The 22,575-nt window shown below is 44.8% G+C and overlaps 1 protein-coding gene across 1 annotated transcript in view; it reads right to left on the reverse strand.

Annotated features, from left to right (window-relative positions):
• Positions 1 to 1,447: 1,447 nt before the first annotated feature.
• The window catches only part of LOC147604387 (serine/threonine protein phosphatase 2A 59 kDa regulatory subunit B' gamma isoform-like), a 30,708-nt gene continuing 9,580 nt past the window's right edge, over positions 1,448 to 22,575 (reverse strand). Inside the window, exon 2 of the mRNA XM_086795074.1 lies at positions 1,448 to 2,397. Within this exon, the coding sequence (XP_086651200.1) occupies positions 2,062 to 2,397 (336 nt within the window). The 3' untranslated portion in view covers positions 1,448 to 2,061. The remainder of the gene's footprint in view (positions 2,398 to 22,575) is intronic.

The raw sequence follows: 22,575 nt of genomic DNA on the forward strand, positions 1-22,575 counted from the left end.
GATTATTTGTGAGATTGCCTTGTTCAATCGTTTAATGGAAGGATTGGAGATGTCTTAAAGCTACCCATGGAGGAATCAAGGAAGGACTCAGCAACATGAAGATTTTGTAGTCTACACCTTCACCAAGGAAGCTGCTTTGAAGACATCTAGGCAATCAAATTCGTCCAGACCCCCACCCCTTTATCAAAGCCGCCATCCCCTAGCCAGTGTGATCAAGCACTTGAGATAGATTGAAAGAGAGCATAACAGCAAGAAGATGACAGCTCTCAAAGTGTTGTGATTGGTGGCTTTGGAGGTAGCGGTGGGAATGTTCAAGAGGCAGCCATCAATAGCCTTGTGTCACACTATGAATGCTGCTTGATTTAAGGCTTAAGGGCTTCTCAAAATCAAGTCCTCCATGACATTCCTTCAACCATGCACACTTTCCCCCATTACCCAAACAAAACCCGTCCCACCTGCCATCCCCCTAGCCCTAAACCCAACCCCCCCATTTTGAAATTGCATCATTTTAAATCTACCTCCTACACCCCTCATTTTAAACTCACCATTTTAAACATGCATCCACCAACCATTTCTACACCCCCTCTTAAACCTGCTCCAGGCAGCTGGTGGCCATGGTTTCAACCCTAGCAATATTCTCCTTGTTCACATTCATGAGCTATATATTATCCATGTGCAGCTAGAACACCATACAATCCCACTGACAGTAAAGCCAGCTATCAATAAGCTTCATTGTTTGCTGAAACCAAACAACTAGCTCCTTTGTCGTCCTACTGGCGATAACTCCATTGGGGTTCTTACGACTGTGTGCATGCTTCTTCCTAGTAATCGCCAGAGACATGAAGGCAATAACTTCAACCTCACCCCATAGCCAATCAATGATGTTCCCAATTTCATTGCCCTGCACCTTGCACATGCTATGAGTTCTCAGATCAGTGTCTAAATATGTAGTACTTTCTCCCCACCTGGTTATGGTGCCTTCTGCACACTGCACCATGACAGGCTTTCGGTTCTCTTTTGTTCCATGTTTATACATTGGGTCCCAATCCAAACAGTTCAATATTTGAGAAAATTTCTGACAAATCCTTCGTTATTTCTAGCAACTCTGATGCCAACAGGGTAACTACCAGGGAAAAAGAGATACATCTATCATCTCGTATCAACCTGATTTCTCTTGCTTTTCTTTTTCGCTATGCACACTCCTATGATTGATTAAGTGGGCAGGTGGAACATTGTGCAAAAAAAGACAAAGACAAATAACATGTGAAGCAGGATCAGACATTACAGATACGCCATGAAAGTAGCACCATGGGTTCTTCAAATCACAAAAGAGAAAACTATGATGGCTCTCATGTGGCAGTACTTAGTTACCCTACGTGTGAGTTCGTAATCCATCATCCACAACCACTTCAGAAACCTAACAACAGACATTTTGTGCATCATAATATGTTAAAGTAAAGTATATTCAGCCTCTGTATCTGTGACACCAGCAGAGGGAAATTCACCAAGCAAACAAAGACTCAACTGCAGCAAGCAAAGTGATGCACAGCGCAGCCATCAAGCAGTTACAGACACTACAAGGGCCTTGAAAGTTCTTTACAGAAAATTGCTGGCAGCTTTTGCCTGGCAGATAGCCTAGAAACAACAAGAACTCTACTGCCCCACCTAAAAAGAAGCCCAACGGAGAAATATGTAATGTTTTCCCAGAAGGTGTTGGCAGGCATAGACAAAGCCGACCAACACACACAAAGGCAACTTCAATTACCACAGTGGTCTTCCCAGCCATGGTCATCCATAAGCTTCAGGACTCCCCTGCTTCTCTTGTAGCCCACAATGAAGCAGCCACTCAGGATAGCAACACCATGCTGGCCTATGGATCACAAATGATTATATAGAAAGATGATGATGGTCACACATTATTATGCAACCCAAATCATCCTGAAGTACCATCTCACTTGAAGGAGACTTAATCTTCTGATTAGTGACATAACCTTGAACCATTGTCAGCAGATCCATGTGCAATATGAGCCTTCTATCGAGGCCATCCCCACGAATGCTACCTCACTTTTGCTGAACCAGGACTGCTTCGTTTGACATGCTTTTAGAAGACGCTACTGCTTCTAGACGATGCCATATAAGTTCCCGCCTCTCTTGCATCTCTTTGGACTTTGCTTCATCCTCTTCAAACTTGCGCTTGCACTCCTGAAAGAGCTCCTGGTCCATTTCCAGAAACATTTTTCTGACATTCAGAGTAAGGCTATGGACGGCCTGATTCCAGTGACTTCGGGTGTTCTTCTCTAGAGCCGAAAAGATGAGAGGTAGAATAACTGCTCGGTTTTGTGTGACAAGATTTAGTATGTGGTCATTGTTCCACAAGAATAAAGCCCGCTCTGCAACCTGTAAAAGCCCAAACAAGTTGGTATGATAGACATTTCACCAAACCATTAATATAGCAACAAACTGCAGTGCGATACAATGAAACATGATACAAGAAGACTCTTGGAATTCAATAAAACAATTTAAACTGAACCAAGATAAGGAGGCTGAAATTTGGCCAGAATTGTTCATGCCTTCAGCATGAAGGACTCGTGAAATAACTTCGCTCAGATAAAGCTCTTGAAAATGAAAAGAATCGTTATGAATCCGTTCTCACTTGATCTAACCAGTGCAGACCCAATAACCACCAACACAAAATCCATGCAGGCTGAGTTGGTACTGTGAGCCACAAGATGTACCCCCTTTGGACAGGAAGACCAAGCCGCCTCCAGGCGGGTACCCAGTTGTGACTGCAGAAGGATCTACTCAAGGGGAAAACAGAGACAAAAAGCAAAAGGAGGAAGAAGAAAAAGCACCAGATTTACGTATTTATGGAGAAACAAAGACATGCCACGGTCACTTTTTGGAAAACTGGAGGTTTGAGAGTCTTGAACAGTATTGACCGGTGTGCTCAGCTTATAACAGCCTTGACTGTTGGGTTTTATGTTGTGTATGCATCCAGAGGAGTGCTAGTGATCATCAGTAGATTATTGGGGCACTTTTTACTTCAGTTAGTGGAGGTTTTTTCCCCAGTTTTAGCTTAGTTTCACTTATAATAGTTTATAAGTGATTTGGTCCACCTGGCACACTTTATGGCCGGACCATGTGAACACATCTTTTAGGTCACTTCATTATGTGGCTATTGTACTTCACTTTATCACTACTGAATACAAGAGTAGTCGTGTTCCTTCCTCTGCCTCTCACGTTTCTGTTTGAAGTACCTCCAAACCCTAACCCTAACTGTTTAGCACCTTCATTTGGTATCAGAGCTGAGTTGATCTGCCCTGCCCGTACTGCTCCACGCCATCAGTGTCCGTACAGACAGCCGCCTTCAGTCGTACATGCAGTACGGGCGCCTGTCCTATTCCGTACTCTGCTCCGTACTCTGTCCGTACTGGTCCCCACACTCAGCTGCACAGTCAGCTGTTCGTACAGTCAGGTTCGCCAAGCTGAAAGTACAGGTCTTCGCCTGTTTTGTACTGTACCCGTCAACTGCAGGTACAGTCGCTCTGCTCCGTACAGGCGACCTACACTTGCCGTGTACCTGCTCGCCCAGCTCCGTACACTACTAGTCGTCTGCATACAGTACTTGTTTCCGTACGTGTACCTGCAGCTCTGTACATCCGCCATACAGTCGACAGAACCTGCTCCGTACAGCAGTTCACTACCTGCTGTGCACACCTGTAGCTGACCAGTTGACAGCAGTTTCCGTACTACATATGCTGCGTGCACCTGTTCCGTATAGTCGCCGTACAGTTGACTGTACCTACTCCGTACAGCAGACCAGAACCTGCTGTGCCTACTTCGAACTGCTGTTTACCTACAGTCAACTTGTACCTGCAAAAATCACAGTTGTGGTAAGCTTTACAAGTTTTGAAATTTGGGCATTTTTCTCTGTGAAAATTTTCTAGCAGATACAGGCAGATTTTCTTGCAAAGAAATCTCTACAGGTTTTTTGCAAGGTTTTGGGTGCAATAATTTTGGGCATTTTTGGGCATTTTGGCACTCTGAAAGCCATTTGTGCTGCTCTACTCAGTCAGTGGTGCATTGTGTTGCATAGAATCTTCATGGAGCTCTGTAGTGAGCTTGTGGCAGCAGATACTCGCAGCACCAGGAGTCGGCATGGACGGGGCCGAGCAGTTGGAGTTCATAGGCCTCCGCCTTCGACATCGGCAAAGGGTGGCCTTCGCACATATGTGAGGCGGGGATCCTCGACCTCCAATCCCCACCTTCATGATGATATTCCATTGCCCCCTCATGATGATACCCCACTGCCTAGAGAGCCCTTGTTTGATGATGATGGCAACCTACTTAACGAGAATGATCCCCAGAGTGTCTCGTCCACCTTCGAAGAGTCCTCTTCAGAGAACTCTCTTGATGGAGACTCTAGTAGTGATCATGTTGATGATCATGCAAATGTTGGTGATGATGTAGACTTTTGATATGTTATAGCTCTCTAGGCATTGGGCATCTATCTCCTTCTGGCCCATCGATGATGTATTGTAGTATGTAGTATCATGTATGTACGCATGTTGGCGGTCGCCCATGCCATGAGTTTTTGGCCTATCCTTTTGTAGCAATTTTGTACTCTAATGGCATGATGACATTATGTTCATGGTTCTACTATTTTGTAACTTCCTGTCTACAATTTTTATGTTTAGGAAGTATTTTTTTTTTAAACGTACTAATATCGTACCGTACCTCAAAAAATTTGAAGGTACCGATTAGTAAATCTCAGCCAAAGAGTTTAAATCAGAATTCAAGTGATGGTGGTTCATCTCAGGATACCAAGAAAGGTGATGGACAGCCCAAGAAGAAGGGCAAATGCCATTACTGTAAGAAGCCAGGTCACTACATCACAGAGTGTAGAAAGAGGATTGCCAAAGAGAAGGCAAAGAAATCTGGGATGTCTATAAATGATGCCTCTAAAGCTCCTCCGGAGACTGCTTCTTTTGTTGAGGACAGGGATTACTGTTTCTACACATGCAGCTATGATGCCTCTTGGTCTTCACAGGCACTCAGTATGACAGAGCATGCATGTACTTGGTATTTTGATAGTGGTGCTTCAAAGCATATCACATCTCGCAGGGATTTGTTTTGTCATGTAGGCCTTGCCCCTGTTGGCAAAACTGTTCAGTGTGCCAATAATGCTTCATATCCAGTTCGTGGCATTGGGGAGATTCAGCTCACAGCCATTGATGGCTCTATTCTTCGCCTTACAGATGCCTTATATGTACCACGGATAAAGAAGAATTTGTTGTCCATTTCTTCTTTAGCACACTGTGGTGTGCAAGTCCACTTTGATGATGACAAATGTATGTCGGAGTTATGGCATGCTCGCATGGGGCATGTAAATTTTGGTAGTCTTATGCTTATGCAGCGACATAACATGTTCACAGACCTACCTCTTATGGAGAAGCCTCCAGATCACATATGTGAAGGATGTATTTTGGGAAAAATGCATCGGTTTTCCTTCCCACATGATCAGGCTCTACGAGCAACTGCAAAGTTGCAGCTTATACATAGTGATCTTTGTGGTCCCATGCAGACGAAGTCATTAGGAGGTTGCTTCTATTTTGCTACATTTATTGATGACTTCTCTCATATATGTTGGGTCTATCCGTTGACACAGAAATCACAGGTATATGATGCATTTTTGGCCTTTGTAGCACTTGTTAAAACAGAGTCAGGATGTAAGGTCAAGACTCTCCGTTCTGACCGAGGGGGGGAATATATGTCACACATGTTGAATTCCTTTCTTGAGAGTAGAGGTATCAAACATCAGTATACGACTACCATTCGCACCGTTCTTGCACTTGCAGGACATCATAGATGGCCCGTTTTCCAGATGGACGTCAAGTCGGCTTTCTTGAATGGAGAGCTTACACAGGAGGTTTATGTTGATCAGCCGCCAGGATTTGTTGTTCCGGGCAAACAGGATCATGTGTACCGGCTGAAGAAGGCTTTATATGGTCTAAAGCAGGCTCCGCGGGCTTGGTACCAGCGGATTGATGAGTTCTTTCAGAAGCTCGGCCTGCGCCGTTCTCATGCAGATTCGAACCTTTATATCCTCCTTGAGAGGGGGTTGATTGTTATCATTGTGGTCTATGTTGATGACCTCATCTTTACAGGTTCTTATTCTGTGCGGATCCGTTCTGTTATGGATGCTTTGAAGACAGAGTTTGAGATGACGGATCTGGGCCTCTTGCACTATTTTCTTGGCTTTGAGATTTGGCAGACCTCGAAGGGCATTTTCTTCTCTCAGCAGAAGTACACTCGGGAGATTCTCGACAGATTTCAGATGACTGGGTGCAAACCAGTATCTTCTCCTTTGGATATTGGTGAGAAGCTTTCTTCCCTTGATGCTTGTCCAGGGACTGATCAGGGACAGTATCGGGTTCTCGTCGGTTGTTTGGTATGGTTGACCTACTCCCGATTGGACGTGTGCTTCGCAGTCAGTTTATTGAGTTCCTTCTCATCCAAACCCCGTCAGCAGCATTGGCGGTGTGCTCTCAGAGTTCTTCGGTACTTACGTGGCACTCTGGATTTTGGCATCTTTTATGGCCAAGGACGCACTATTGTTGGATGGTCTGACTCAGACTGGGCTAGAGATCCAGATACACGGCGTTCGACCACTGGTTGTGTTTTTTCACTTGGGTCTGGAGCCATTTCTTGGAGCAGTAAAAAGCAGCCTACTGTGGCGCTTTCCTCTACCGAGGCGGAGTACCGTGCAGTTTGTTATGCTGCATGTGAGGCGATATGGTTGCGGATATTATTGGAGGAGCTTGGCTGTCCTCCTACCGGATCTACTCTTCTTTGGTGTGACAATCAGAGTTGCATCGCCATCGCCAAGAACCCTGTGTTTCATGCTCGTACGAAACACATTGAGATTCAGTATCACTATGTTCGTGAACGGGTTCTTGCTGGAGATTTGCATTTGGAGTATTGTCCTTCCGCAGAGAATGCTGCAGATTTGTTCACCAAGCCGGTTTCTCAGGCTTCCTTGGCTCCTCATCTTCGGATTCTCGGAGTTTGTTCAGCATCTGGTGCTGAGAGGGGGTGTTAGCACTTTCATCCCCAGTTTCTGCTCTGTATGGTGCCCATTTGGTCCCCTTTTGCATGGCCCTTGCTTGTGGGCTGGCCACCCCTTTTTTAGTATTTTTCTGGGATTTTTCCCAGCCATTCTGGCATTTTTCTAGGGAGCCATGTCCAACAGCTCCAGTCGGCCTGTTTCTATGCTCCAGTCGGCCAGCTCTTCCCCACTATAAATAGTGGGTGCTGGCCTCTCATTTTTCATAGAGTCTTGTACTTATTTGCTCCCTCACTTATGAGACTATCACTGTCTCTTGCTTGGGACTGTTTTGGTTCAGTATATTCAGCATAGTTTGCTCCATATCTCTCTCTCTCTTGCACTCTCTGTTCAGCACATTCTAGTGCCACTCTGCTTCCGCTCTGTGCACTCTTTCATGCTTGTCATATTTTGAATCGATGTCCCACAAAGGCATTGGTTTCCATTACTCCTTTTGAGGCTTGGCATGGCCGCAAGCCTTCGGTATCACATTTTCGTACTTTTGGGTGTCTTGCATATGCACACATACCCAAAGAGTTGAGGAGGAAGTTGGATGATAAAGCCACAAAATGCATTTTTGTTGGGTATAGCCGTGAGAGCAAGGGCTACCGGTTATATGACCCACTATCCAGGAAGATATTCACTAGTCGGGATGTGATTTTTGATGAAAAATCAGAAATATCCATGGCTGGTTATGATGCAAATCAGGCTGAAAATGATGTGTTTGAAGGTCTACTACCTATGGAGTTTCATTCCACAGTTGGTGATCCAACCCATGAGGGTACAGGACAGCCAGCTAATCATGAAGGTGGTGCAGAAATTCAGCAGCAAATTGAGCCAGAAGTTGAGCCAAATATAGGGCAGCAGGCACCACAGGTCAGACACATACCTAGATGGTATTTAAGGACATTACAGGACAGCCATCTAGAGGGTCCTCTTGCTGGTCGTACTCGTAGGGAGACACGGACCAATGAGCATGCACACATCATGGACTTGAATATGGTTATGGCAGCCAGTTTACAGGATGATGATGAGCCTGATTCATTTGTGGATGCACGAGACAATGTGCATTGGAATAAAGCCATGCAGGATGAGCTTGATTCTATTGAAAGGAATCAAACATGGGATTTGGTTGATCTACCCAAAGGCAAGAAAGCCATTGGTACTAAGTGGGTCTATAAGTTGAAAAGACATGCAGATGGATCCATTGACAGGTACAAAGCCCGTCTAGTTGCAAAGGGCTATGCATAGAAGAAGGGCATTGATTATGAGGAGACATTTGCTCCTACATCTCGTATGTAGGCACTTAGGTGTGTCATTGCATTGGCTGCACATCGTGGTTGGGTTGTTCACCAGTTGGACATCAAGACTGCTTTCCTACATGGGGACCTCAAGGAGGAAGTTTATGTATATCAGCCCATAGGTTTTGCAGAACATGGTCATGAAGGGAAAGTATGCAGGCTGAAAAAGGCCTTGTATGGTTTGGTATGCAAAGATAGATGCTTTCCTACTCACTCAAGGATTTGTGAACAGTCCATCAGAAGCCACTTTGTATGTAAAGAAAGAAGAGAAAAATCTGCTGGTCATCAGTCTTTATGTAGATGATCTTTTGCTCATGGGATCAAATGATGACAAAATTGCAGCTTTTAAAGAGATACTGCAACAGACATTTGACATGTCTGATTTGGGGCTCGTACACTACTATTTGGGCATACAGTTTGTGCAGGATAACAGAGGCATTGGGTTGTTGCAATCTCGGTATGTTGCTAAACTTCTGGAGAAGTTTAAATTTCAGGATTGCAAGCCTATTAGCACTCCTATGGAGCCTGGGATGAAACTGTCACTACAAGATGACAGTATTTCTTTTGATGCCACTACATATGCTCAGGCTGTAGGGTGCCTTATTTATTTGTGTACTACACGGCCAGATATTCAGTATGCCGTATCTCAGTTGAGCAGATTTATGCACAGCCCGCGATTGTCACATTGGCAAGCTGTGAAGCGTGTATTTCGGTATTTGCAAGGTACCTTGTCTCTTGGATTGCTTTATCCTGTGACATGCAGTTATATGCTTACAGCGACTCAGATTGGGCTGGTGATTTTGATACCAGACATTCCACTAGTGGAAATTGTTTCTTTCTTGGCTCTTCATGTATTTCTTGGCTAAGCAAGAAACAGACCACAGTGGCCACTTCGTCTTGTGAGGCAGAGTACAGAGCAGCCTACACTACTACTGTTGAGTGTGTCTGGCTGCGTCGTCTCATGACTGATATGGATATTTCAATGGAGGAGCCTACACCTATCTATACTGATAGTCAGGGTGCCATTGCCGTGGCCAGGAATCCTGTGTTTCATGCTTTCACGAAACACATTGAGATTCACTATCATTTTGTTCGGGAGAGACTCCGGGCAGGTGATATCAGTCTGATCTACTGTCCTACAGATCAGAATGTGGCAGACATCTTCACCAAGGCGTTACCACGTCCAAAATTCGAAGCATTCTACACTGCTTTGAATTTGTTCCCTTTTGGTGGATGATGTACAGTGATCACATATCACTCCAGGGGGGTTTGTTGGGTTTTATGTTGTGTATGCATCCAGAGGAGTGCTAGTGATCATCAGTAGATTACTGGGGCACTTTTTACTTCAGTTAGTGGAGGTTTTTTCCCCCAGTTTTAGCTTAGTTTCACTTATAATAGTTTATAAGTGATTTGGTCCACCTGGCACACTTTATGGCCGGACCATGTGAACACATCTTTTAGGTCACTTCATTATGTGGCTATTGTACTTCACTTTATCACTACTGAATACAAGAGTAGTCGTGTTCCTTCCTCTGCCTCTCACGTTTCTGTTTGAAGTACCTCCAAACCCTAACCCTAACTGTTTAGCACCTTCATTGACTAGGGTTGGACCAGTGCCTTTTGACCTGCATCTATGAAGACTTATCACTGCTTTGATAAAGGATTGACCATTATTGACAAAGGTCTGGCCATCACTCCTCCTTAATACCCTAGGGTGGGAACTAGTGGTATGGGAAATTAAGACTATGTGAGAAGCTATTGATATGGTTTTCCTCTAGCCTCACGCTTAAGGGTCCTCTCCCAAGAACAGCTGTGGCTGGGTGATGCCAATCCCCTCCTTGGGTGGACTGTGCTTTATCTTATCATGTGAGTTTATGATTTTCACGATTTTTTGCTACTGTTCTTGCATTGACATAAGCGTCCTTCATTTCCAACAATGACCAACATAGTGTCCAACACTAATCTTTGTTACTAATAGGTTCCTGGTTTGATCATTCTGATAGGCCATGTGTCTCTAGGCAGCTAGAACCTCTTATTGGTGAGCACCTATGCATGTCTTTTCTATGAAGGCTCACGAAAGTTTGTTAAACCCTAACTGCTCTATTCCATCCTCTATGTGCCACAAGTGAGGTGTGTCACATCCTACCCCCACTTGCATTGCACTTGTCCTCAGCTGCACTGTTTCTATATAAAATGCCCTTCCATATCCAAGAAAAGCTCATCCAACTTACCCAAGATCCTGAACACTGCAAGACCACTTTGCATCCAGTGCGAAAGCTCACCTTCAACTCTCAACACTCATCCTCTGGTTCTGAAGAAGCCGCCTCCTCAGACAACTCCTTCAGTTTTGAAGAGGCCTCCTCAGGTTTCTCCTCCAAGGTTGTTGAAAATCTTTTGCAATGTGCTCACTGGAGTCACACTTAAAACATTGACCAGCCAGTCGCTTGGTTCAGAACTCCTAAAAGACTCATGTCTATGACTCTCCCCCACTAGATCTATTGCTATCCTCCATGGCCTAAACAGCTCCATCTTTAGGAATCTCCTTGGCCTTCTTTCTACAAAGTTCCAGACTTGAAACTCTCTCGCGTCTCGAGGGTCATAGCAAGATGAATGCGTCCGAAAGATCATGGGGCTGATGTGCACGATTATCTGCGTTTAAGGACCATTTCAAACCATCCACAAAGCGCTCAACTTGCTCCAGTGAGCAGAAGCTTCCACAAATGTGCCAGGTAGTTAGTTACCTACTCACCTTGCTTCTGGGCAAAGCACTCTCATTGCTGCTTTAGCTCACGGTAATAGTCCACTCGAATAAACTGCTTCAAGACCCCCTGCGGCTATCATCCCAACAAGTTACAAAGTGGTGCCTAAGGTGGTCTTCCCACCACAACAACACAGCACCTATCAAATCCAAATGCACCGAACGGAGCTGAAAAACATCGGAACCACCTGCTGCCACCGACATGGCAGCCATCTCGCAGGTCCAATTGCCGAAAACTTCACCATCCATCTTCCCGTTGAACTTGAGGGGCTTTAGAAGCTTCGATCTGAGTTTGTTCTTCACAAGGCATCGAGGAAGAACTCGGCAACCCGGGTCCCGATAGTACCCCAACGTTGAGCCGAGGCGAACGGGAACTATCCAGTGAATCCGGTGGAGAGAGACTTTGCAAAGAGGACGGTGACGTGAACAGCGTCTTTCATACCAACTATGCGCAAAAATGATAATTGCTAGATCTGGAGCGAAGCTCGTCAGGTACATCTTTGCCTGGATCCAAAGAAGTGAAAAATCCTCCTCCATAAAAGTTTCATCACTTCCTCCTCATAATTGTCATGCCCTTGCTGAAGAGCTCGAGCCTTGGTAGAATCCAAATCGAGACGGTTGGGGTGCCGACTCTATCCAATCGAGACGGTTAGACATGGTCTCCATATTTACTTTGAGACCCTGAAGTAAATCTACACTATCAGCGGGATCCATAACAAGTCGCCCGAAACCAAGGACAGAATGATGGCGAAGGATGAAAGCCTTTCACACTGAGAAAGGTAAGGGGTGTGGCCTACAGTGCCACAAATACCAGAAAGAACCCAAATATGACTTTTACTCCTAGAGCCTAAGGACTCTACCCTATCCAAGCAATCAACGCACAAGGTGCCAAAAAAGAAAAAAAAAATACACATTCACTAGGCTCTTATACCTGTAGAACACTTGTGTCTATGTGCTAGGTTTGAGAGTAGAGTGCAACAGAATCAAACACACTAAGCACATACGAGAGTGCTATAACTATTGTTCCGTATTACGTTCAAGTAAAAGTATTACAAAAGAATCTCAAGTACAAACGAGTGGCTGAGATTGTAGACAACAAGGCACAACCCTATGCTCTATTTGTCACGATTGTGACTTAATCTCTCTTAATTACCCTTAATTACCCCTATTACTCTTATTCATTGAAAGAACACCAATAAAGAGTCACACCCTGTCACACGGGTCATCACCAAAGGACACGTCCCTTCTATTGATCAAAGGACACATCTCTACGTTCAAAGGACATAACTATTCATTCAAGAGTCGCACCCTTTCACCAAGGATGTGCCTCTTCATTTGTACCTCTTCAGGCCCTATTTAACAAGGCCTTATGTCTCAATGCAACAACACACAGCTTTCCGCTCTCTAATTGTCTTTAGTTCTTGTATTCAATCTTAGTCATGTCTCTTAAAGTATTAATAGATATTAATAGACTAGGAAGTTCTCACAGTGATCAATCCAGAGAAAAGTGAATTTTTCAAGACATCATTGAAGTACCTTGGACACATCATTTCAACTGATGGCATTTCCGTTGATCCTAAGAAGATAGAAGTTATTCAAGATTGGCCGACACCGCAAAATATTCATGATGTTGGATCATTCTTAGGTCTTGCCAATTTTTATCATACAAAGTTCTTTAAGTTTTCAGAATTGCAGCACCTTTGACAGAGGTTTTAAAGTTAGCCCCTGCTTTTCGATGGACAGATGATGCTTTGATAAGCTAAAGGTTGCTTTGACAACAACCCCAATAATGGCAATTGCAGACCCCAATCTTCCTTTCGAAGCCATAACAAATGCTTTTGATATTGCAATTGGCGTAGTTCTCATGCAACAAGGCCGTGCCATTGCCTTTGACAATCATAAGCATTCAGCAATTCAAACACGTTATCCAGTATACGATAAGGAATTCTTGGCAATTGTTCATGCTTATCAAGCTTGGAAACACTATCTTCTAGGAGCAGATTCTGTTGTGAAGATAGATCATCATTCCTTGAAGTATATCTTCACTCAACCAGTTATGAATGCACGACAAGGCAGATGGGTGGAGTATTTGGCAAACTTCCACATGGCTATTGAATATGTTCCTGGTCTTTCTAATGTGGTTGCCGATGCTCTTAGTAGAATGTCTCAAGCCTTAGCAATGGTGATTTCTACAGTTCAAATCGACATTCCAATAACTTTTGTGGATCATTGTGCAGACGATCGAAATTTTGCAAATACTTTTCGAGTAGTTACAACTTCACGATCTACTACTAATTTGAAGATTTATGCAACTTATTCTCTCGTCAATGGTTTGTTATATTTTCAGGATCGCATGTGTTCCTCATAATACAAGTATACGTAAACTCTTGGTGAAGGAACATCATGAGGTTCCTTAAGCAGCTCATCCTGGTATCAACAAGACTTATCGGTTGCTGGTAGCTTCTTATTATTGACCTCAAATGAAGCAAGATGTTATAAAGTTTGTTATAGCATGTTTCTCTTGTCAACAAATGAAAGCCAATAGACAAGCTCCAGCCGGTCTTCTTCAACCACTTCCAGTACCAAATGAACGTTGGGAAAGTACCAGTATGGATTTCATTACATCTTTACCTCGTTCTTCAAAAGGTAATACACAGACAATGGTGGTGGTCAACAGATTGTCCAAAATGGCACATTTTATACCATGCAAGAAGACAGCTCAAGCTCTGGATATTGCTTCGTTATTTCTCCAGTATGTTTTCAAGATACATGGATTACCAAAGTCCATTATTTCAGATCGAGATCCTAAGTTTACAGGACATTTCTGGACTAAACTTTTCAAGTCACTTGGCACAAATTTATTGTTCAATTCAGCAAATCATCCACATACAGATGGCCAAACTAAAAGAGTTAATCAAATTCTTTAAGAGATGCTCAGACATTATATTCAGTCTCGCCTAGCATCTAGGGAAGATTATTTACCATTGATGGAATTTGCTTACAATAATTCTCATCACACACCAATAGGCATGGGTCCTTTTTCAAGCCGCTTATGGTCATACACCAGTTGTGCCATCAAACTTTGTTCTTCAACACAAGGTGGCATTAGCAGATCAGTTAGTTCAAGAAATGCGAGATGTTCTTCTTCAAGTTCGAGATCAGATGATTGAGTTCAAGAACAATATCAACAAATAGCTAACCAACATCACCGACATGATGAATTCAAAGAAGGTGATATGGTTCTTTTGTTCGGCCTTCTCATCGATATAAAACAGTGAAATCAGTTTTTCCAAAGTTACGACTACGTTACTATGGTCCTTTTCGGATTATTAAGAAGAATTCTCATTTGAGTTAGTTACCACCTACATGGGGAAAGATTCATCCGACTTTTCACATATTATGCATCAAGAAGTTTGTACAAGGAGATTCTCCTATTCCAAACATCTTCGATTATATTCCAGAGATTGAAGATGAGCATATGGTCTTAATTCCAAAAAGATTCTTGATGTACGACAAAAAGAAACTCGACATTAGATTATTGCAGAATTCTTGGTACAATGGAAAGATTTGGACGATTCAAATTCAACTTGGCAAAGTGATGAAGATCTACAAAAGTACCCAGAATTACTTCAAGAGTTCTTTCGTCAACAACAATCACTTATATAACCCTCGATCTTATTTTAAGTGGGAGGGAATGTCACAATTGTGACGATCTCTCTTAATTACCTGTAATTACTCTTATTCATTGAAAGAACACCAGTGAAGTGTCACACCCTGTCACATGGGTCATCACCAAAGGACACATCCCTTCAAAGGGACACATCTATTGATCAAAGGACACATCTCTACGTCCAAAGGACATAACTATTCATTCAAGAGTCACACTGTTAGATATCCGTAACGCCGCTACGGGCGTTACCACAGGAGGGGACGGCCTCTGGCTCACCACCCAGCCATAGAGGAAGAATGAGGATTGCCCCTCATCCCCCAGGCTATATAGTGTGTGGCCTACCGTCCACACTAGCCTGGCCGCCCATGACTCCGCATGGGCGTCCTCTCCCACTGAACCCCGGACATGGCCATCCGGTCCGCCGTCGGTCACAGGCGTTACAGCCTACGTGACATTACCCCCCCCTTAGGAAGAGTTTTCGTCCTCGAAAACAAACTGGGGAAACTTTTTGGAAATTGCACTACGGCGTTCTCAGGTAGCTACCTCCTCATCCCTATCTGTCCATTTAACAAGTACCTCCTGGTACACTTTATGTCGGGTTTATACTGTAGAATTTTTTCAGGTTCATATGGTATCTTTGATGGCTCTATCAAGTCCACCAAAATCTCTGGAGAAACTGCGTTCTCTAACTCGTGAACTGATTTCTTCAGTTTACTGACATGGAAGACAGGATGGACTTGAGAACTCTCCGGTAACTCAAGTTTATATGCTACGTCCCCAATCTTCTTAAGGATTTTAAAAGGATCACAATATCTCGGAGAAAGTTTATTACACTTTCCCGTTTTCATGGTTTCTAACTGCGCAGGAACCTTGAGGAATACAAAGTCACCTTCTACAAAGGTCACCTTTCTACGTCCTTTATCCGCATAAGTTTTAGCGCGAGCCTGAGCGCTACGAATGCTCTCACGTGCGGCTCTGAGCATATCATTCATATCTTCAAGGAAATCCTTGACAGATTGAATCTTCTCCTTTTCTAGGCCTACAGCCATTGGAGACCTCGGCTGAAAACCATACATCAACATGAATGGTGTAAAGCCAGTTGTTGGAGATTTTCTGTTTGACCATCAGACTCCGGATGGTCCGCCGTACTCATACTCAGAGTAGTATCCAGCTTTTTGAAGACTTCCCTCCAAAAGTGGCTGTTGAACTTTCTATCTCTATCTGACACTATATCTGCGGGCAAGCCATATAGCTTGTAGAGATGTTCAATAAAGAGTTTTGCCAACTCTGGCGTTTTTACCATTTTTTGGTGGCAATAAACTTTGCCATTTTAGTTAACCTGTTCACTACCACCCACACCGAGTCATTCCCTCGACTCGTCTTGGGTAAACCGGTAATGAAATCCATGGAAATTTTTTCCCATTTCCGTTGAGAAATGCTTAAAGGATGGAGCAAGCCCCCAACCTTTAGCCTTTTATGCTTATTGACCTGACACTTATTGCATTACAGCACATAAGTCTGGACGTCCTTGAACAAACTAGGCCAATAAAATTGTCGTTTGACTAGTGCATAGGTCTTTTGTATCCCGGGATGACCAACACTTGGACTATCGTGACTTTCTCTAAGAATGCATGCTCAAAAGTCACCAATAGTTGGTACACACACCCTACCCTTGTAGAGTAAGTACCCGTCGTTAATGGAGTAGTTAGCATACTTCTCCCCCCGACGAAGTTTAGCATCATCCTTTGAAACCGTGTAGGAAAACAAAGGTGATGAAGGGCCTACGTCTGAGCTCTCCGGCTCAAAACTATACCCCGAAGACTCGGCTAGCCTCTCCGGACTAACTCTCGCCTCGCTACCCGCCGCACCTACGGCCAGTCTCTCCGAACTAGCATTACGTGCCGGCGAGGAAGGTGGGCGCGGCTATGACAAAGTGCGTACGCGTACAGCGCGCCAGACCTCTGTAAAGACAGGATCATGCTCACATAAGCCACGGAGTGATTCCAAGAACTCATTCTTGAAAACCGTAAAGCTTAACTCATTAATTTGTGGCATGCGGCTAAGCGCATCCGCCACAACATTATATTTACCCCTTTGGTAGCGAATCTGAAGGTAAACTTCTGTAGGAGCTCCGCCCACCGAGCTTTCCGACCTTTCAACTCGTTTTGACTCGAAAGCCATGTCAGGCTTTCGTGATCCGTACGTACTTCAAAAGTGGCACCATATAAATAGTGTGTTCACTTTTTAAGTGCATGTACGATGGCCAGTAACTCCCGCTCGTGAGCCGAGTAGTTACGCTGAGCCCTATCTAATTTCTTGCTCTCAAATGCAACAGGGCGTCCCCTTTGCAAAAGCACAGCTCCAATGGCCTCACCACTAGCGTCTGTCTCCAAGACAAACGGCTCAGTAGGGTCAACTATAGTCAAAACAAGTGCAGCTGTTATGGCTACCTTACGTTTTTCGAAGCTTCTTTGTTGGTGTCCCTCCCAACATATATTCTTTGTTTCGTGCGCAACTGATCCGTTAACGGGACTGCGATCTTCGCGTAGTCCTTTACATACTGTCGGTAAAACCCCGACATGCCAAGAAAAATCTGCAGTTCTTCGAGATTTTTCGGGGCTAGCCACTTGAGAATAGCTTCCACTTTCTCAGGTTCCATCCGCGTACCATGGGCGGATATAATGTGGCCCAAATAGTGAATTTCTCTTTCAAAAAATTCACATTTGCTCTCCTTCGCAAATAGCTTGTGTTGTCGCAATAACTGGAACACTAATCGCAAATGTGCCAAGTGTTCTTTACGCGTTTTGCTGTACACAAGAATATCATCTAGGAAAACTACTACGAATTTTCCTAAGTATGGACGTAAAACACTGTCCATCAGCGTTTGAAAAGTCGCTGGAGCATTGGTTAGCCCAAACGGCATAACCAAAAACTCAAAGTGACCGAATCGTGTCCTGAATGATGTCTTCGCAACATCCTCGACCTTAATTCTAGCCTGATGATACCCAGATCTCAGGTTTATCTTAGAGAAATATTTCGACCCACAGAGTTGATCAAACAACTCGTTCATACGTGGCATGGTTGTACCATCTATCAAGAAAAATTCCAAACTACTAATAACCACATTATCAATCACAGATAATGACTGAGCTTGCTGCGAAGCCATAGGTTGCTAGATAATTGATGGTAATTACACAAGCCCAATGTCTCATTACATCATACATTCAATATAAATGCAAACATCACAGTACTTCGTGATGATGAACTTAGGAATTTCATCCTATCGCTGTTTGGTGTTGGTATGAAGTATAACTATGAGAACATTATTTGCTGCCTCCTCATTATAGCGGCAAAGCTACCTAGTCATCACAGGTGGCAATCTCTACCAAGCTATAACCGATGACAAGCAAATAAACGAGTACTCTTGTAAGAACTTCATAACCATATCTCACACCAAACTCATAATCACTACGGATTAAATGCCAGGGCTTGCAAAATTGAATGTTGTCTGATAGGTAGAGGGGATCATCAAACTACGGATGACCTTGACAACTCACTAGGACTAGTGATGTGTAACTTTTAAGTTATTCCACTCTCCTTGCTTATTCCATACCATCGAACAAATCGGTCCCTCGATTTGAGCAACGTCAACATATTTATGAGTACCTCGATACTCATGGATTGTGGTTCGGTAATTTAAAATGTTGATCTAGAGTATCTTTCACTCGAGGATCTTAATTTTATTAGCAGCTATGTATTAGTAGTGAGTAACTACGTACCCACTATCATCACACTAGTAGCTCCATACTAGTCTGTGAGTAACTCTGTACCCAATGGCGTACCTCCCCCGAGTGGGAGTACCATATACAACCATCTATAACAAGATGCTTAAGTCACTTGCTCCTAAGAAGTGACTACACAAATTGACCCCTCCATTGCACATTGCAGTACAATCTCTGGTATTACAACACGAATTTTTGGACGTCTTATCATAGAGGTCAACTTAAAAACTAGTGCATAGGTCTTGTGGAGTCTCGGCTGACCTAACCACACCACTGGTGACTTCCTACAAAAAATGTGGCGCCGAAGTCACCACCTATGTACTTTAACTCCGTAAAGTACATGGTCTTCATCTATCATCTATGGAAAGTTGTAAAACATTCCTGCGATGGATTTTTATCACCCTAAAATTATTGTGCACTATTTTAGTGTGAAGAGCTTTTTTCCTGGGTACCATGGTTCACCCCAAGCTCATCTGTTGCTAAATTCTCCGATTTAACAAAAGATATGTTTGCCTCCGAGAACTCCAGTTCAACCCCAGACTTTGAGTTTACTTCTTAACACTCCGGTTAAGTCAAAACTCACCAGATACAGTAGGATTTACCACTAAGCTCTCCGGCTTAGCCTCCTATCCTAACTCAGCCCGAGTTTATGTACACTACATATATCGGATCCGATACTAACAACAACCAGGCTCGTTTGGAGTGAGATACTACTCACTATTGCCATGTAAAACCTTATTAAATCCTAGAAATGCTCCACTCATTCCCCAAGGGTCATATGACTTATAGGGTTTACACGCACATGAACTTTGTAAGCAAAATAGCCTGTCATGCAATATTACAATTGCTTATGTAGGAAACTAATATATTTCCCAAATTCATATGGTAGCAACTAAAATGTGCTCACAATCGCACACTTATGTTGAACATAGGCAAGACTACGCTTGCAAAATGCTATAGGGCGTCCCCCATGCATGAAACTGTCCAACCAAACTAGTCTTACTGCTAACCTCTAGATTTAGATCACTCCGGAACTAACTAAATCACTCTGTTAGCACTAGTACACCATCATGGTCTTGCTACCTAGAGCTTCTCCAAACTCTGTAACTGGGTTTTATCCCAACTTAGGCTATATTTGGTAATTTTCAAAGTTCAAATTTTATCTTGCACACTTTATCACTACAGACAAGTGTACATACAGACCTGCCAAAGAGTCAAGTTACATGCACAAGCCTTGGCGTCCCATTCCACCAAGACTACAATCGATTCCGTGAGAATTTGATGTCCCATACCATCAAATTACCACCAAACCAATTGATGTGACATATAAAAAGGCTCTTTCCCCCCTCGAAAGATCACCACAAACTCTCGAGCAGTGGGATGTCGACGCATGGCAATAAAAAGAAGAGAAAACCATGCTAGTAAGTTTAAGAACAGTTCTCTTCGATCAACTTCTATAAGGGCATCGAGCATTACATCTCAAGACTATACCCCTTTAGATTTACCTTTGATTTCTACAAATCAATCCTAAATCTGCTATTATTATCTAGGCGTATGCTAATCTTCCAGATTAGTACTCCTAGATAAACCATTCAATTGAGTACTGCTAGCAGCACTGCTAGCTCCTTTATCCCAAGTAATACAGACCTTAGGGATTACTTTTACAAGGCAATCTAGCCAAAGTTTATCACAATCTTCTAGCAACTGTTAAAAGATTGTGAAGGGTTATGAGCACTACGGCTCAATTAGGCTTACCTTGAATTCTCGTGATAAGCACTTCGTCTAATTTGGGCACAACTGACGCCATTGCCGGTCCTCTTAGCCCAAGTAAAACACACCGCAGTTTTAGATTTACACTATAGCCAAACTACGTGACTTTGATGGTCAATACTAAGTCTATGCTCAGCTTAAATTTAGTCTCTCTGAACCAAATGTGTGATCACCACATGTGCTACCTGGGATTTGTCTCTCTCTTAGCACGCGGCGCTACGGCCGTGTGCAGTGGGTCTCTTTCGTGGAAAACGGGCACTACGGCCACACGGCGCGACGGCCGTGTTGGGTTTGTTTCGTGGGGTGTACCGTTGTTTTGTGTTTTTTTTTTTTAAATAACGGGCCGGGCCGGCCCTCGCCGCTTCGGGCGTGGCCGCCCGCCTGTGGGGAGTGTCCACACGATTCTGGCCGCCGCCGCCTGGCTGGCCGCCCGCTGGGCTGGCCATTTGGGCTGGTCTTCGCCCGCCCCCCCCCCCCCCCCCCCCCCTTCAGACGTGGTCTTCGCCCCCACCCACTCAAATGTGGTCTGCTCCAGCAGTCGTGGGGCTGGTGTCGCCCCCCCCCCCCCCCCCCCCCCCCCCCCCCCCCCCCCCCCCCCCCCCCCCACGCAGAGTTCATTTAACATTTAAGCCACGGGTCCTGGGCTGGTTTTCGCCCCCCCACCCCCACACATGGTAGTGCGTATCAACATGCTTTCGTGGGGCTGGTCTGCGCCCCCCCACGCTGGTCAGTATTAGCAAAGGGCACATTTGCTTTTCTTCGCACATTTGTGCTCTTCGCCCCACTTCTCAGACGACGACCACCAGACGGAGCTTCCTCTTCAACGCAAGTCGTGGGACTGGTGGGGCTGATCTTCGCAGTGGGGCTGCTCTTCGCCCCCCCCCCCCCCCCCCCCCCCCCCCCCCCCCACCTCCCCCACACACAGTATAGAGGCGACTTCTCTGTCTATGAAACGAATTTCAACGCAGACAATTTCAACGAAAATTGCTTACCTGCAATTTGCTTGCTGTGTGTGACGAGGAGAGAGAGGGAGAGAGAGAGTGAGAGAATTCTTCCCTTCCATTCTGTCTTGGCCGCCTCCCCTCCACACACTCCATTGGAGATAAGGATGAGAAGATGAATGGTTGAAAACCTTCGAGTGGGCTCTGGTCCCCCGGTCACGCGCGGGCTCTGACAATCCCATCGAACCACGCTCTGATACCAGTGTTAGATATCCGTAACGCTGCTACGGGCGTTACCACAGGAGGGGACGGCCTCTGGCTCACCACCCAGCCATAGAGGAAGAATGAGGATTGCCCCTCATCCCCCAGGCTATATAGTGTGTGGCCTGCCGTCCACACTAGCCTGGCCGCCCATGACTCCGCATGGGCGTCCTCTCCCACTGAACCCCGGACATGGCCATCCGGTCCGCCGTCGGTCACAGGCGTTACAGCCTACGTGACACACACCCTTTCACCGAGAATGTGCCTCTTCATTTGTACCTCTTCAGGCCCTATTTAACAAGGCCTTGTGTCTCAATGCAACAACACACAGCTTTCCGCTCTCTAATTGTCTTTAGTTCTTGACATCTTGTATTCAATCTTAGCATTGGCATATATGCTATGACTTATGCCACTTATGATATGAGTAGTGCCACATGTGAGCATGGACTAACCAAGGACACTTTTCTCCCTTTGGGATTTTCCCCTTGGATATTAGGTGTGAAAGGACACCACACTTATATGATGTGTATTTTGATATTGTGGAGTCAACTCACTTGCTCCACATCTTTAGCCACCAGATCGGGCAGCGATAGTGGAGAGGGCTCCACCACTGCCCCACCCAAGAGCGACGCTTGCACCAAAGGAGGCAGCCCAAAGTGGGGTCCCCTGCCCATGGAGTCCGCGACACCAAACTTCCTGCAGCTTTCCGTCCGTTGACCCCTGCGAATTTCCGGCACCTTCCGTCCGTTGCCAGGGTCCGTCGTCGCCGTCGAATTTCCGGCCTTGTTCCTTGCCGCCTCTGCTCTGCCCGGCTGGTGCTCCGCCGCCTAGTTTAGCCACCAGATCGGGCGGCGATAGTGAAGAGGGCTCCACCGCTGCCCCACCCAAGAGCGACCACCAAAGGAGGCGGCCCTCGGTCCCACTTGGGGCTTTTGTGGCAATTAACGAAAATCCGCGTTTTTTGAGTCTCTTCTCTGTCGCCGTATT

The sequence above is a fragment of the Cibotium barometz genome, chromosome 62, assembly GCF_041138505.1.
Source record: "Cibotium barometz isolate CiBa-2024 chromosome 62, ASM4113850v1, whole genome shotgun sequence".
Lineage (NCBI taxonomy): Eukaryota > Viridiplantae > Streptophyta > Polypodiopsida > Cyatheales > Cibotiaceae > Cibotium > Cibotium barometz.